Genomic DNA, 13,409 nt, shown 5'->3' on the forward strand with positions numbered 1-13,409 from the left:
TAAGCTACAGTCTAAATCTTTGGCAGGATGGGGAAGCCACTGCAGAATATGTGTGCTATTCACTTTAACACACTCTATAGCTCTGCCAGCTGGATGCTGGAACACAGCCAATCCTTAAGTGATATTCCTCAACTACTTAAAAAAAAAAATCCCAATTCCAGAATGAAACAAAGCCCTAAATCCAAAACAGTATTTTAAGCAAATTAGACTTTTAATCAGATTCAAATGACTTTAGAAAATATCCCTGTGTTAGTTCCATATTCCCTCTTTTTGCTGGTTTTTGTTGTTTTGGATAGTTGGTTGCTTTTTTTTTTTTTTTTTTTGCATAGCCATGTACTGGCAGATGGGGGGAAAGTAACTGTCCAGTGCCCAATTGTTCTTGGAGTTTGAAATTAAAGGTACATGGTATTCTCAATTCATACTGATTAAACACACAGACTAAACCAGGTAATTACAGATACATGTGTTGGGGACTTTTTTTTTTCCAATTCATAAAATTGTTTCCATCTTTAAAAACACTAAAAAAAAAAAAAAAAAAAAAAAGGTGGAATTACCAACACACAGAAACAGATGTTTCTGGTAGTTAAATGTCAGGAATTCAGACTCCTTGTCTGGCATCACCTGGTTTTGATTCAGTAGTCATTGTTTCAGGTTCATTTTGCTTAAACTCTGTCCGGTGCTGGAGAGGTAAATCTACATGGACATGAATAGCTGTACTATTCTCAAATATCTTTTCTTTAAACAACTTTTATCTCCACAATGAAAAATAACTATGAGTAATTTAGACCACTGTACATGAACATGTACAAACATAGACATATTTATGCATACACCAAAGTGACCTGACATTTTTGTATCAGCATTTTGTATGAGCATTTCATCCTGCTAACCAGAAAGATAACTGTAACTGAATTATTCTTTTTGTTATACCAATTCTTCCTTATTATAATATCCATTTGTTCTCCTTTATTATATATTATACTGATTATAATTTACACATTTCTATTTTGTTTCTATATGTATCTCTATTTTTTTATATTATTTTTATATATTCTATTTCTATAGTACAATATTTCTAATGAAAGTTTCATTCTGACAGCTTGACGCTTGCTTGTACTGTGCTCAATAAACATGGTGTAATTCTGCTCCAGTTGTACTTGCACAGAGTTTCCACCTACTGGCAATGCCTGCTGACCTCCTAGCTATTTGCTTCCAACTAAATTGCCAGCCCTGGGTTTGGCCCATATTTCCCTTTATACCCTCATCTGAAAACAAATAAACCTGAACAAAACATCCCCATGCAGACTTTTCCAGAAAGACCCTTTCCCCCACATGGAATAATGCTGAAGCCAGCCAGCAAATGCCCAGGTGCAGGAATTCCTCCCTCGTGCAGATCTGTTTGCAACATTGAAGTGCATGCTGTAATTGCGTGGGAATTATTATGAGGATGTCAAACTTGACTTATTCAAGGATGTGTTTAGTTCATATAGGCCAGCATCCGATGAATCTTCATTTTGCTTCCCTTTTTGAGAAGCACATAGAGAGTGATCTGTCTCCAGACGTGACCAGAGCCACCACAGAGTGTTTCAGTATCTTACCACATGGTCTGTATTGAAGTCAGAAAACAGTTGTTTAATTCTAACAGTATTGGTTCAACTTTCTTATTAAAATAGACACCAGTTAACTATCAGACTGTGCAGAACATGAAAAATTATGCATAGGTGCAAGATTTTAATGAAGTGGTGAAGCACTAAGATGGCTCCTTACATGATTACTTAATGTGTCCTACATTGTTTGGTATGTGATTTTGTTCATTGGACATATTATTTCTAATTTAACAGGTCATTACAGATTTAGTGTAATTGTGGGAATAAAAGCACATAAAATACAAGAATTTCAAGATAAATTTTACAGCTCACATTTATGCGGCAACTTATTGTGTTTAAAAATGACTACAGTGCAAATTAACATAAACAAGCACACACATCACAGAGAGCTTGCACTGAGACAGCAGCTGGATTTGACGTGCAGAACTCCCTGTCCCACACAGCCCTCACCATTGTGACCATTCATTGCTCCTTCCCATGGCCAAGTAGTGAAAAAGAGCAGCAAAGACCAGGCTTGGGCACCACAATCTTTGGAAACAAATGCTTTCTGTTCTCAGTGCTGGCTGATAGCCCCAACTTCTACCAGGCTCGAGATGACAGCTAATAGCCTGGGCTGTGCTTTGCATGGCCCTGCTGCTCATGTATTCCCAGGAGATCCAGCTATCACAGAAAAAGCCTGACCTCACTATGGAATTGAACATACTCCAGGTATCTTCCTTCTTGGGATGTTCTAGCAGGTACCAGCAGAATGGAGCACCCTGGCTGAGGTGTGTACACAGCATCTTGGACAACAGATGGCCACGATGTCATGCTGGTGATGCAATGGCAATCTTCATACAAGGGCATATGACCACAAATACTGACTGCCTTACACTTGATTTAAGACTCTCCTAGCACTGGCAAGATCCAACAGGGAGCATGATCCAGGCTGGGAAGATGCACTTCAAATACAGAAAATCAAACAAGATAAATAAGACTTGGAAAGAACCTGGAGAAAGGCAGCCGGAATAATCAGAAGTCAGACAAACACAAGCTATGAGAAGAGACTGAATGGACCAAGACTGTTACATGTGAGATGGTAGCCTTAAAGGGGCAGTAGCACCCAGGGACTGGGAAGGTCGTCACTGCAGGGAAGGTCGTCAAGAAGTAATGGGATCAAACTTCTGTTAAGAACAGGTACAAATTGCCTAGAGATGTTGGAGAATCTCCATCATTAAAGCACAGGAAAAGCAGGGGGAAGGGTACACCTAGAGCTCATCACAGATTGGGAAAGGGAGAAGCCAATCTCAAAGCCTCTGCTGGTCTATATATTCTGTCTTTGGGTAGTGATCTACTACACTGCACTTCCAGCTCATGCTCTGTAGAGTTCCAGACATAGATAAAACTATGAGAAGGACTGGATTGCAGTTTAACTCTGTGTTGATTTGCCTGTGAAACAGTGAGGGTACACAAAAGGCTAGATTCTCAGACTACATAATTCAATTTAACCTCACTACCTTGAAAATGGATTAATTCAATGAAATTGGGTTAAATTACACCAGATGGGAATCTCACTCTGAATTTATACCACCGATCATATTTCATCCTCCTCTTTCGACTGACAAGGAACATCAGTCTTAGGTCAGAGCCTTATCTTAGGTCAAACTCTCAATTCTCATGCACTTAAGCTTCCATCTCCAAACACTTCTGTTTTCCCTCATGAAAATTCCTAAAAACAAAAGGTCTCCATTTCTGTGGTCTCCAGTACCAAAAAACATACTTGTCAGTAATTTTGCACATCCTGTTGCTTTCATCTCTGAAATATTCAACCAGAATTGAGTATTTGTTTCCTCTGACACTCCAACTGAGACTTAGTATAGAACTTGCTTAAGTGAAAAAAAAACCCCTTGCTCTGTCCTCTTTTGAGAAATCCTGGATTTCCCCAGTTTACCATGACAGGAAGAATGGCTGGGGTTCAAAGAACCCAGATTTTTTCTGGTTCTGCAATGCCTATGACATTCAAAACTCTACCACTGCTAACCACAAGAAAAGGAACATCTAGAAATCACTGAAACCACAGGGGCATAAACGAGGACTGTATGAGCTGCTGAATAGCAGTGTGAAAATCCAGTGAAGTTGTTTATGAGAATTTTATCCAAGACTAATTAGAAAGCCAAATACTTCAGAAATTCCCACACTGTGTCAAAATGGCATTTGAACTGTTAGATGTTTCTAGTAAAATTACATCTAGCACTGAACACTCCAGGCTTGCCCAAGCCTCTGTTTGTTGTGTGAAATACATGAACTTTCATACAAGTCAGTAAGAGTAGCTAAATCCTGAAAACAGAAGTGCAGAGCAGAGCACAGAAGAGCCATGCAAGCTGGCAAGCCAGGCTTAGCTTCGCAGTCTGGGGCAGTGCCAAGGCTCACATCACATCTGGACTGATCCTGTGCAGAGCACATGGCTCTGGCGCCTCTGTACCACCCACCACTGCAGGGGATGATGTGCTACTTTCCAAGAGATGCCCAGCCAAAAAAATTAAACATTAGCTGACATAAGTATTAAACTTAATACCAGCCTGAAAACTAGGCTTGCCTGAATCACACCATCTGATGCTCTGAGTCAGGTTTGCTGGCACAGCCCTGGTCTCAGTGGGTTGGTCAGCAGAGATTGAACCCAGCTGTCTTCAAAATGTCAGGTAAGTGTGATACTCACATACAACATGAACTGCTGCAATATAAACAAGCCCTAACATTACACATCTCCTAAAAGCAGTGTTGGACCAGTTGCATACTTGTTTTATCTGAGCAGATGTCAGCATCTGCTTTAAGCAGAGAGAACTGAAACATTTGTGTTTCTTCCCTGTCCCCAGCCCCCACCCTACTCAAAACTGGGGAAGAACACTGAGTGTCAGATTTTTCAGTGGCATTTTATACCAAAGCAGAAAGACAGATGTTTTGATGATCCCACCCCCCCTTACAATCTGGGCAGTCAGTCTCTTTGCTAAACTGTTCACCCTCACTATTAAAGTTGATTTGCAAAACAGCACATTGCAGCCAAAGCAAGCACAGGAGTCATTCCAGAGTAAGCTGCTTGCACATGTTTCTGTACTTAGCCAAGCCAACTACTGATGAATGGGTCATCCTTTGTCAAGCAACTGTAAGGAACTGTTAAAAACAGCCATGCTGACAGGTAGGCCTTCTCCTGGTCCTTTTGCTTTCCAGCAGCAGTCTTCTCTGTTAGCTGATCCCCAACCAATTTCGACAAGCAAAGCATGAACATGAGCTGGTCAGTTGCAAGGTCTTATGTGAAGAAACTATGAAAATCTTTAGAAAGTAGATGCACAGACACTAAAATGGTGAGAGTGCCAGTTAAACCATGCTGAAAAACTCTAAGATAAGTAAAGAACAATAGTTCAACAAAGCATCAAATTCAGAGTCAGAAATTCTAACTGTGCTATGTAATGTGGTCATTCTCAAAATATTGCAGACCACTTCTCAAAGGTCAATATGCTTCCAAATATCACACCTTCCCTATTAGTCTTTTTACTGTCCTGTGCTCCTAATTTTGGAATTTTAGTCTGGTCAGGCTTAATATGCCCAACTTCACTTTTTTCTTGAAGACAATCTTGCACAGAGGGATCCTACTTCTTCTGGGTTAAAAACAAAGCAAAACAGAGTACCAAAAAAGCCAAACAAATCCAGGAAAAAACCTAACTCAACACAGAAACCAGTAACATAAAAAGAAAAAACAAAAATCCAATCTACTTTTATTTGTGAGACCTCTGAAAGGTCTTGGATCAGGAGACTGCACTGAATTTATAATAATCACAAAAATCCTGAGTCTTGGTACTAGTTATCACTTTGAGTGCTGGAGAAGACTGCAATAAAAATTATACCACAAAATTCTCACACCAGAACAGCTTCAAGAAGCCTCAGCTAGGTCCAGGCTGCATTTTACTGAATACCAAATGAAGGGAGAAACCCTGCCAATACACAGGGAGTGGCCATATCAGTCGAAAATGGTATCTGATACATTACAAATCTGGCATCAAATTCTCATCTCCATTCATAGTTTCAACAGCCAAAAGAACAAATGACACCCATGGGAGAAATATTCTCTGTCAGGAACTGCATGGAGGTTGTACAGCAGCCTATAGTGAGCTTTCTTGCAGGCCTTGGTGCAATGTCCCAACAAGGATAAGAAATGAGGAGAGATGCTCAGCATTCCCCCTAGACCTGCAAGACTTCAGAGGCTGCAATCTAACAATCTCATATTTGAAACTGGAAATATTCTAGCTTTAAAAATTTTGCTCTGGTGCCTTAAATACACAGGAATCTATGTTGCTGGAAGTGTTCTGATGAAAGCTGTAAACAGAGAGAAGTTTATGTAGACTTACAACCTAGACAAATGAGGAGTGATGTCCACAGAGAGATCCAAGAGATAATGAATACCAAAGCAAATGTGGAGTTTTATTCCTCGAACCAGAAAAACACAGTCTCATGTCTGAAGAAACACTTTTCAAACACTGGCAAAATGATCTCCTGTCCCAAAAGATGAAGGAAATATCCAGTCCATTCTTACAGAAGTCACCCGAAAAGAAAACCAAACCAGCTGAGTTAATGGGTAACTGTGAGAAGCACTGCCCTAAGTGTTTGGAGTTTGTCATAATTAGAAGCCAAAGAGGAACTACTTATAAATACTTACATCTAACTCAAACAAGTATTGCCATCATCTCCCTTCACAGTTAATCAATCACCTGAAAACACAAACTACCAAACTTGATTTTTCTCTGATGGCTTACTAAAATTTGCACCTCAAAACAGCCACCCTGATGACCACAGGGGTGAAAGCTACAGGATCAGGACACTAGACTTCATTTTCAAGTCCAGGAGGCTTGTAACCTCCCTGAGGGGACACAGCCCTGAGAACACCTATAACCTTATCAGCCACATTTCATTGCCTACAGTCCTGTTCCCAAGAAGTGAAAAACCTTATAATCAATTCTGCTGCAAAAGAAGATGTTGTTATATGGCTTTTCCAGAGCTTTAACTGCTCAGAAATTAATCACAGCATACAAACTCACTACACATTCCTTTGGATGCACATTTGCTTATGGAAAAATGGGCTGTGTGTACTGGCACGTGAGTACCTCCTCTGTCCTGCTTACACTATATCAGTTGACTAAAAAGATTTAATTTGCTGCTTCCTCCAAAACCATTTACCTTTGGAATTTTGGTTTTAACAATACAAGTCTCTTGTATACATATACATACAAAATGACAGCTCTTTAATGATGCTATGCCAGAAAAATGCCCTTTCTATGAACAGTGCAGGAAAATGTCCTTGAGTATCTTAGATACAAAAGGCCAGTAAATTGAATTTATGTCTTATTTAATCTACAATGGAACAGTTAGTACTTAAAGAGTACATACACTTCCCCTAGTCCCTTTCTTCCTGAGAAACTTTCAGATGGTGAAAATCAATTCCTTTTGTCTCCTTGTTATTCATCTGCTACACATTAAGAAGAAACTCTGGGCATTCAGTGATCCCACAATGGTCTTTCATCTCTAGAGAAGCCTGGTATGAATTAAAAACTTACCCTCCCTCAAATTACAGATGCATACTGCAGCATGCCACTGACTTATCTGCTGGTGATTTCTGCCAGTGTTCTCAGCATTCTGCAGGTAGCTCACCTGCATCTCAGCTTAAGTGACTCTTGTACAACATTGCCCATCCAGCCCTGCAAAGGCTTTAGATATGAGCACACACAAATGTATGTCCCCACATAATAGGGACTGTTACCTACCCTTTTCCCCAACTCCCTGCTCTCTAGAAGTTATATTAAAAAGTGGGTTTATTACAGTCAAGATATTAGTATACCAACAATAAATACTTCATCAAGGTAATGCTCTTTCATTTTAGTGGTCTTTGAGAAATTGACATTATACACAAATAACTTTTAATTGACAAAATTTCTTTGTCATCTCTGTTTTTAAGAGCAGTTTTAATTGAGGGCTCTTTTTTTTTTTTGTAACAGCCATAAAATTTAATTGCTATCTAGACTGACGCAGCACTGGTCAAACACACACTGTTCTTTCACTCCCAGCTCCAAGCAGTCATGATGTGAGATGTCCTGTACCTCAGCAATTCAAGGTTTCCACTCTCAGGTCTGAAAGTATATCAAGGCTTAACATACTTATTCTTGTTTTACTCTTTGATCTTTGGGTCTATTTTTTCCTCCTACCAAATGCTCTTTGCCCGTTCCTCAACTCTGAAATATTCCCTGCAGCCAAAGCAACACATTCAAAATAAGGAAACACTTGCAAATCTACATTCACATTCTGTCTTACAGGAACCATCATCTTTTGCTAATTGCTTCTACATTCAACACTTTTCCCAGACAAGCTTTTAGCCACCTTGCTCTACAATCTCTTTCATGAATAATTTCTTCATTTAAACTAGATTTCAGTGTCAAATGTTTTCCACCGAGCATCTTTTTATCTATTCAGTATGGTATTTTGAAGAGCTTTAAAATGAAGCTACTGAAAAGTCAAATTAGAACAGCAATGTGGGCATTATGTGTAACCCTGAACAGCAGTTAAAAGGTGAGAACAGAGCTCAAGTTCACTAGCTATTTTGGATTCAGATTACAACACAGCTAAGAGAATTTGGAACTCGGTGTACACCTGAAATACATGTCCAAAGCAGCAGTGCAAAGAGTTAACAGAGGGCCCTGGTCTCCTGTGTCACACGAACAGACTGAACCAGCTCGACACACCTACAGTCTGCAGCCACAGGTGATGCTTGCCCAGCAAGGCCCTTACCTCACTTGAATCCTCTTGCTGATTGATGACAGCCAGGGCGTCCTCTGCAGCCTGGCGCTTGGCTTCGGCGACAGTGCGCTCCATCTTGGCCCTCTCCGAGGTGATCATGTCGTGAGCCTTCCGCTCGGCCTCCGACACTGCCTTCTGCAGCTCGGCCATCGCCTGCCGCTTGACCTCATTGACAGCTTCCTCTGCAAAGAGGGGAGAGATCCTCGTCAGCACAGGACAGCCGGCACACGGCTGCGTGCGACTGACACGGGAAATGCATCACTAGTGTTATTGTTGAGGTGAGACTATTCTCAGTTATAATGACAGCTTTCATTCTGAGTGGAAGGACACAGAGGAATGTGATTCCTCAAGAATCCTCAGGAAGCACTGAGGTGCTTCTCTACTTCCCCATCATCGAAGTCTCTAACACTAGCGATGATTCTTGCTATTTTGATTCTCAGTCAGTACTTCTTCAGCTACAATAATTTCAGATCTCTGGTCCATTTTATTTGCAATCTTTTTAAACACTGAAAAATCAGTTTTGCAGCACAGCAGATATATGAATGTATATGACGATAATTATAATTTATGACCTATTACACTTATTTAAAAATTTGTTTTTAAGCTCTGGAAATTAAGACAGGATTTATGGTCTTTAACAATTTTTCCCATGCATTAACAAATAAATACATGGAGTTAAAAAAAACCCAAGAGTTTAAAAAAATTTTTTAAATCACTGGTCTAATATCTTGGACATACTGTTTTATGAGACAAAATTAAAATTTGTTTATGAACACTTATTTAACCTCTTGATCTCTCCTTCAAATCCATGTTTATCCTTGAAGACTTGACTTCCTGGCTCTTCCGTGCTCTTGAGGACACCCTGCCCAGCAAGGCTTTGGAGCACAATTAACACTGAGCTGGGGCACCCTGCTTCATTAAGCTCAAACCTTCATGCTTCTTGTAAACCAGCTATGGTAGTATGAGCCCCTTCTTTGGTATACTAGTGTCATATCTTTTATTTCAGAAAACATGGATTGTCTCAAATTAGTTATTTGGCTTTTGATGCAGGAAGAGTGCAAAGATTTTACTAATGAACAGTCTTTTAATTGACAACTAAAACAAGTAATTTTTTTTTAATTAACTGCTCTAATTAACAAGGAAACCATCCTCCCCCTGAATTAGTTTATCTAATTTTCATCTTTATTCAAAGCAAAATGACAATGATTAATTGAAAATTTAATAAGCAGTAATTATTAACTTGGCAAACCTAGTACCAATTAACACTCTATTAAAACTAATTATGACATGTTTCATTCAAGTGTTTGCGCTTAATTGTTTCATGCACTTAAAACCCACCTTAATTAAATGTTCTGTTTAATTAATACCATAGATTTCTATTAAAAATGTTTTACTGTAGATTAAAAGCTAAGTATTAGGACAGTGTTATGGGTTTGAGTTTTAGTCCATGTATTTAGCCCATGTACTTGTGTGCATGCACACACAGACGTAACTCTCATGTACAGATACTCAGTCGCTCTCCTGAATTACATCTGATAGCTTTGCACTTGTTATTTTAAAAATAATGACTACATGGAGTCTCCCTTTTCAGTTATTAAGCAAATTACAATAAAGACTTTAAGCCACGTACTGACTAAAACGGAGCTAAAATTAAAGAAGAGTTCTGTTGAGGAGTATGTGTGTACGTTACATGTGTGCATGTCTGCAAGAGATGTTTTCAACTGAAGTTTTCAGGGGGGTGGAGATGGATTTAGAGATAAAACGTATGCCTTTATTTTTATGAGGCTGAAAATATGCCCTTATATTACCCTACCATAAATGTTGTTTAGGGGAAAGCCTCAGGAGAGGAAAAAATCATACCCTTCAACCATATAGCCAAGGCTTAATTTACTTTGAATATTCAAGGTGAATTAAAATTCTATCTAAGTGGCAATACAGGACAATAATTTTTGCTTACGATCAAAGCTACAGCTAGTCTAATTGTATATGCAAATCAGGCAATTTATATTTAAATTATGCATTCCTATTCTAGTCCCACAGGCACACACAGATCAGCAAAGGGAATTGGTAGGACATTTGCAAGGTGCTTGAATATTTATTACCAACTGCAACCATTCACTGATCACGAGAAAAGAAATATACACAGGCAAACACAGATGCAATTTTATTACCATTTTCAGAAAAAATGAGGCAACTTAAATACAGGCATTTTGTGTCTATGAACTGCAGTTACTGACAAAGTGGATTTCTTTAAGAAAATCTGTATTATTGCTGATATTTGCTATGAATAGAAATGATCCTTGTATGGCATAATGCGCTTTCATTACATCATATGAATTTAGTTCTACAGTTAGGTATTTGCAGTAGTTAGAAATGCCAGTTTATTATATTAAACAGATGCTAAACACTCCAATATTTTTACAGGGACTTCTAATTTTAGTTTTTCATCCCAGGTAATCTACTTCTTTTCAGTCAAAATACAGAAATTGAAAATTATATTCTATCTTCTATATTCCGTAAGTTTTGGGTAATGCTTCTGAGAGCATGAAGATGCCTGAAAGTACTTCTGAGGCCATATGCCTGACTGAGTCTTTACAACTGGCCTAAACTGTGGATTGGATTTTAAGATTTCTATTAACTTTGATGACAGAATTTGTGTTCTGCTATACTAAGTGTCAAAATAAATAAGTTTAAATATGCTGGGTTGCAATGCACCATCATTATTTCAATATATTACAAACTCATGAACACCTAAATAACCAGATGAAATTTTATATCACTGATTTTCTTCACAGCTTCTAAAACTAAATGTTTTCACTATCTACTGATACTTTATAGACACAGACTGCAGGCTTCATAGTTTAAGTTTGTGGTATGGGTGACAACAAAGGAGATTTTTATTTCCGTTGACAATGCTGAGCTATGAAGACCAAGAATGACACCACCACTCTTCCTTTCCCTGCACTTCCAGAGAAAGGAATAGTGATTAGATTCCAACATCAGAAAGCACAAATCTAGAAGTTTTTAAAACCAAGTATCTGAGATGCATGTACCTGCATCCTCTGCTTTCCCAGCAATGCTAAGCATTCTTGGCACAAATTCACTGTCATTTTAGGAATGCAGCTGAAATCTTCCTTCCCTTTGGGCAGCACTAACACACGAGAGAAGAAGAGGGAGCAAACAGCTAATGTGTAGCAGGCATTACTCAGCATGGTCTGAGGGCCTTGGAGCAGACTTAGGAGAGGTACTTATCTTTCACGCAAAATGATGATTCACCAGCCAGCTCATGGTCACTGCCCTCACATCATCAGCATGTTTGTCCACATGAAAAAGAAAGGTGGCGGGCAGATGAGCAGTCCTGTGCCACCACAACCTTTTGGATCATCTCAGGCTGACCAAGGCAAGTGTGGCCATTGCCAGTTGGTGACAAAGAGTTATGTCAACATCATATCCCAAAATGCTTCATCTGTTTCTCAGGACTACTCTGTACAATGTGCAGGACCTTTATCGTCTTTGTATGACAAAGTATGGTTATTTCATTCCTCTTCTGTAACTCCAGAGCTTACAGCTGAACTGCCATGGACATTGGGCCTGGCTAAGTGACAGGGATGGCTGGAAGACACTTTCTACATGACACAGAAGAAGCTACAGCAGCAGCCCACAATAGGTCTGTGACCCTCTCTGTATTTAATAAAGGGAAATATGTATTTCCAGAAAGCAAATCATCCAACCTATGATCTGACTGATCCTCATTACCTGCCTCCCTCCCTCTTGATTACTGAGGAACACCAAGAATTTGTCTTGGACTCTTCATCCATAATTCAATGAGGTGAATCAGGACACTGATGACTGCTTTCTACTGAGGCATGAAACAGAAGTGGGCTTACATGGCTTTTAACTCACAAGGTACTGCATAATATGTCCTTTCTCCAGCAACCACAAAAGCACAAGCCTAACTTGGTATATTTTGAGAATTACACGGAAGTCCGTCAATCTCCAAAACTTTAATCTCTTTTCCACATGCTTTTGAGTTTGCTTATTAACTATTTTTATGCCACATTACTTCAGTACAATTGATTCAGCATCCCAAACAGATTTTCACACTTTCAATGTTCTCTGTACATTGGTCTTCACAGACATTTGACACATCCAGAGATCCACACTGAACCAACAGAAATGACCTCTGGGGAATTTGTAGCCTCCTTGACTGGCAGTTGCTGCCCAACCAGGAAACTACAGAGCATCTCAAATAGCATCAGAGGCCTATTCTCACAGAGCTGAATGGCACCTTTACTACCTTGATCGTGAAATTGTGGAGACCTCCAATTTCAGGGCACCCTCCTGAAAATGTAGCACCATGGTTTATGAAAGCAGTATGCTTTCTGATGTTTGACTAAGTAATAGATACAGGTATGCATCCTGCAGAGTCACACTTCTTTTATTCTCCAATTCATAGGCATTCTCACTTGATTTAAACCTACATCAGCCTGAAAATAAGAGACTGGAAATGGGATCAAAGGAAAAACTGTTTTAAAGGAGCTGATAACATAGAGGTTCACAACATGACATGTCACAGCTCCTGTACACTACCACTGGTGAATACTTGCAATGTGAATGCACATCCAATCTCATAACTCCAGCCAAAAGCATGAATTCACTTGTGCTAATTATGAACAAACCTTTTTCTTCTATTGTATTGAATCAATGATTAATAAACAAATGACCTGATGCCAAATGATATCAAACCCTAGATTTTGTAGGAGGAATTAAGTTTTTGAAATTCAATTCAATAATGCTCCTCTTATTTCCTGGGATTGCATATTTTTTCATATTTTTCATTTAAGATGTTAACATAAATATGGTAATATAAAACTACTCTTGGGCACTGAGTTACAAAGGCTACAGTTTTCTTGGACAAAACCAAGAACATGTACATTGTTTTACTATTTTTCACAGAAAATGCAATAGTTCTAAAAACTATTAAAC

The 13,409-nt window shown here is 39.0% G+C and overlaps 1 protein-coding gene across 7 annotated transcripts in view; it reads right to left on the minus strand.

The window, feature by feature from the left end:
- RUNX1T1 (RUNX1 partner transcriptional co-repressor 1) overlaps positions 1–13,409 on the minus strand; it is a 115,438-nt gene that overhangs the window by 4,608 nt on the left and 97,421 nt on the right. For all 7 annotated transcript variants that reach the window (XM_085053179.1, XM_085053180.1, XM_085053183.1 and 4 more), the window contains one exon: positions 8,415–8,605. In XM_085053179.1, coding sequence (XP_084909305.1) covers positions 8,415–8,605 — 191 coding nt within the window. The remainder of the gene's footprint in view (positions 1–8,414; positions 8,606–13,409) is intronic.

The sequence above is a fragment of the Lichenostomus cassidix genome, chromosome 2, assembly GCF_008360975.1.
Source record: "Lichenostomus cassidix isolate B80296 chromosome 2, HeHo_3.0, whole genome shotgun sequence".
NCBI classification, from domain to species: domain Eukaryota; kingdom Metazoa; phylum Chordata; class Aves; order Passeriformes; family Meliphagidae; genus Lichenostomus; species Lichenostomus cassidix.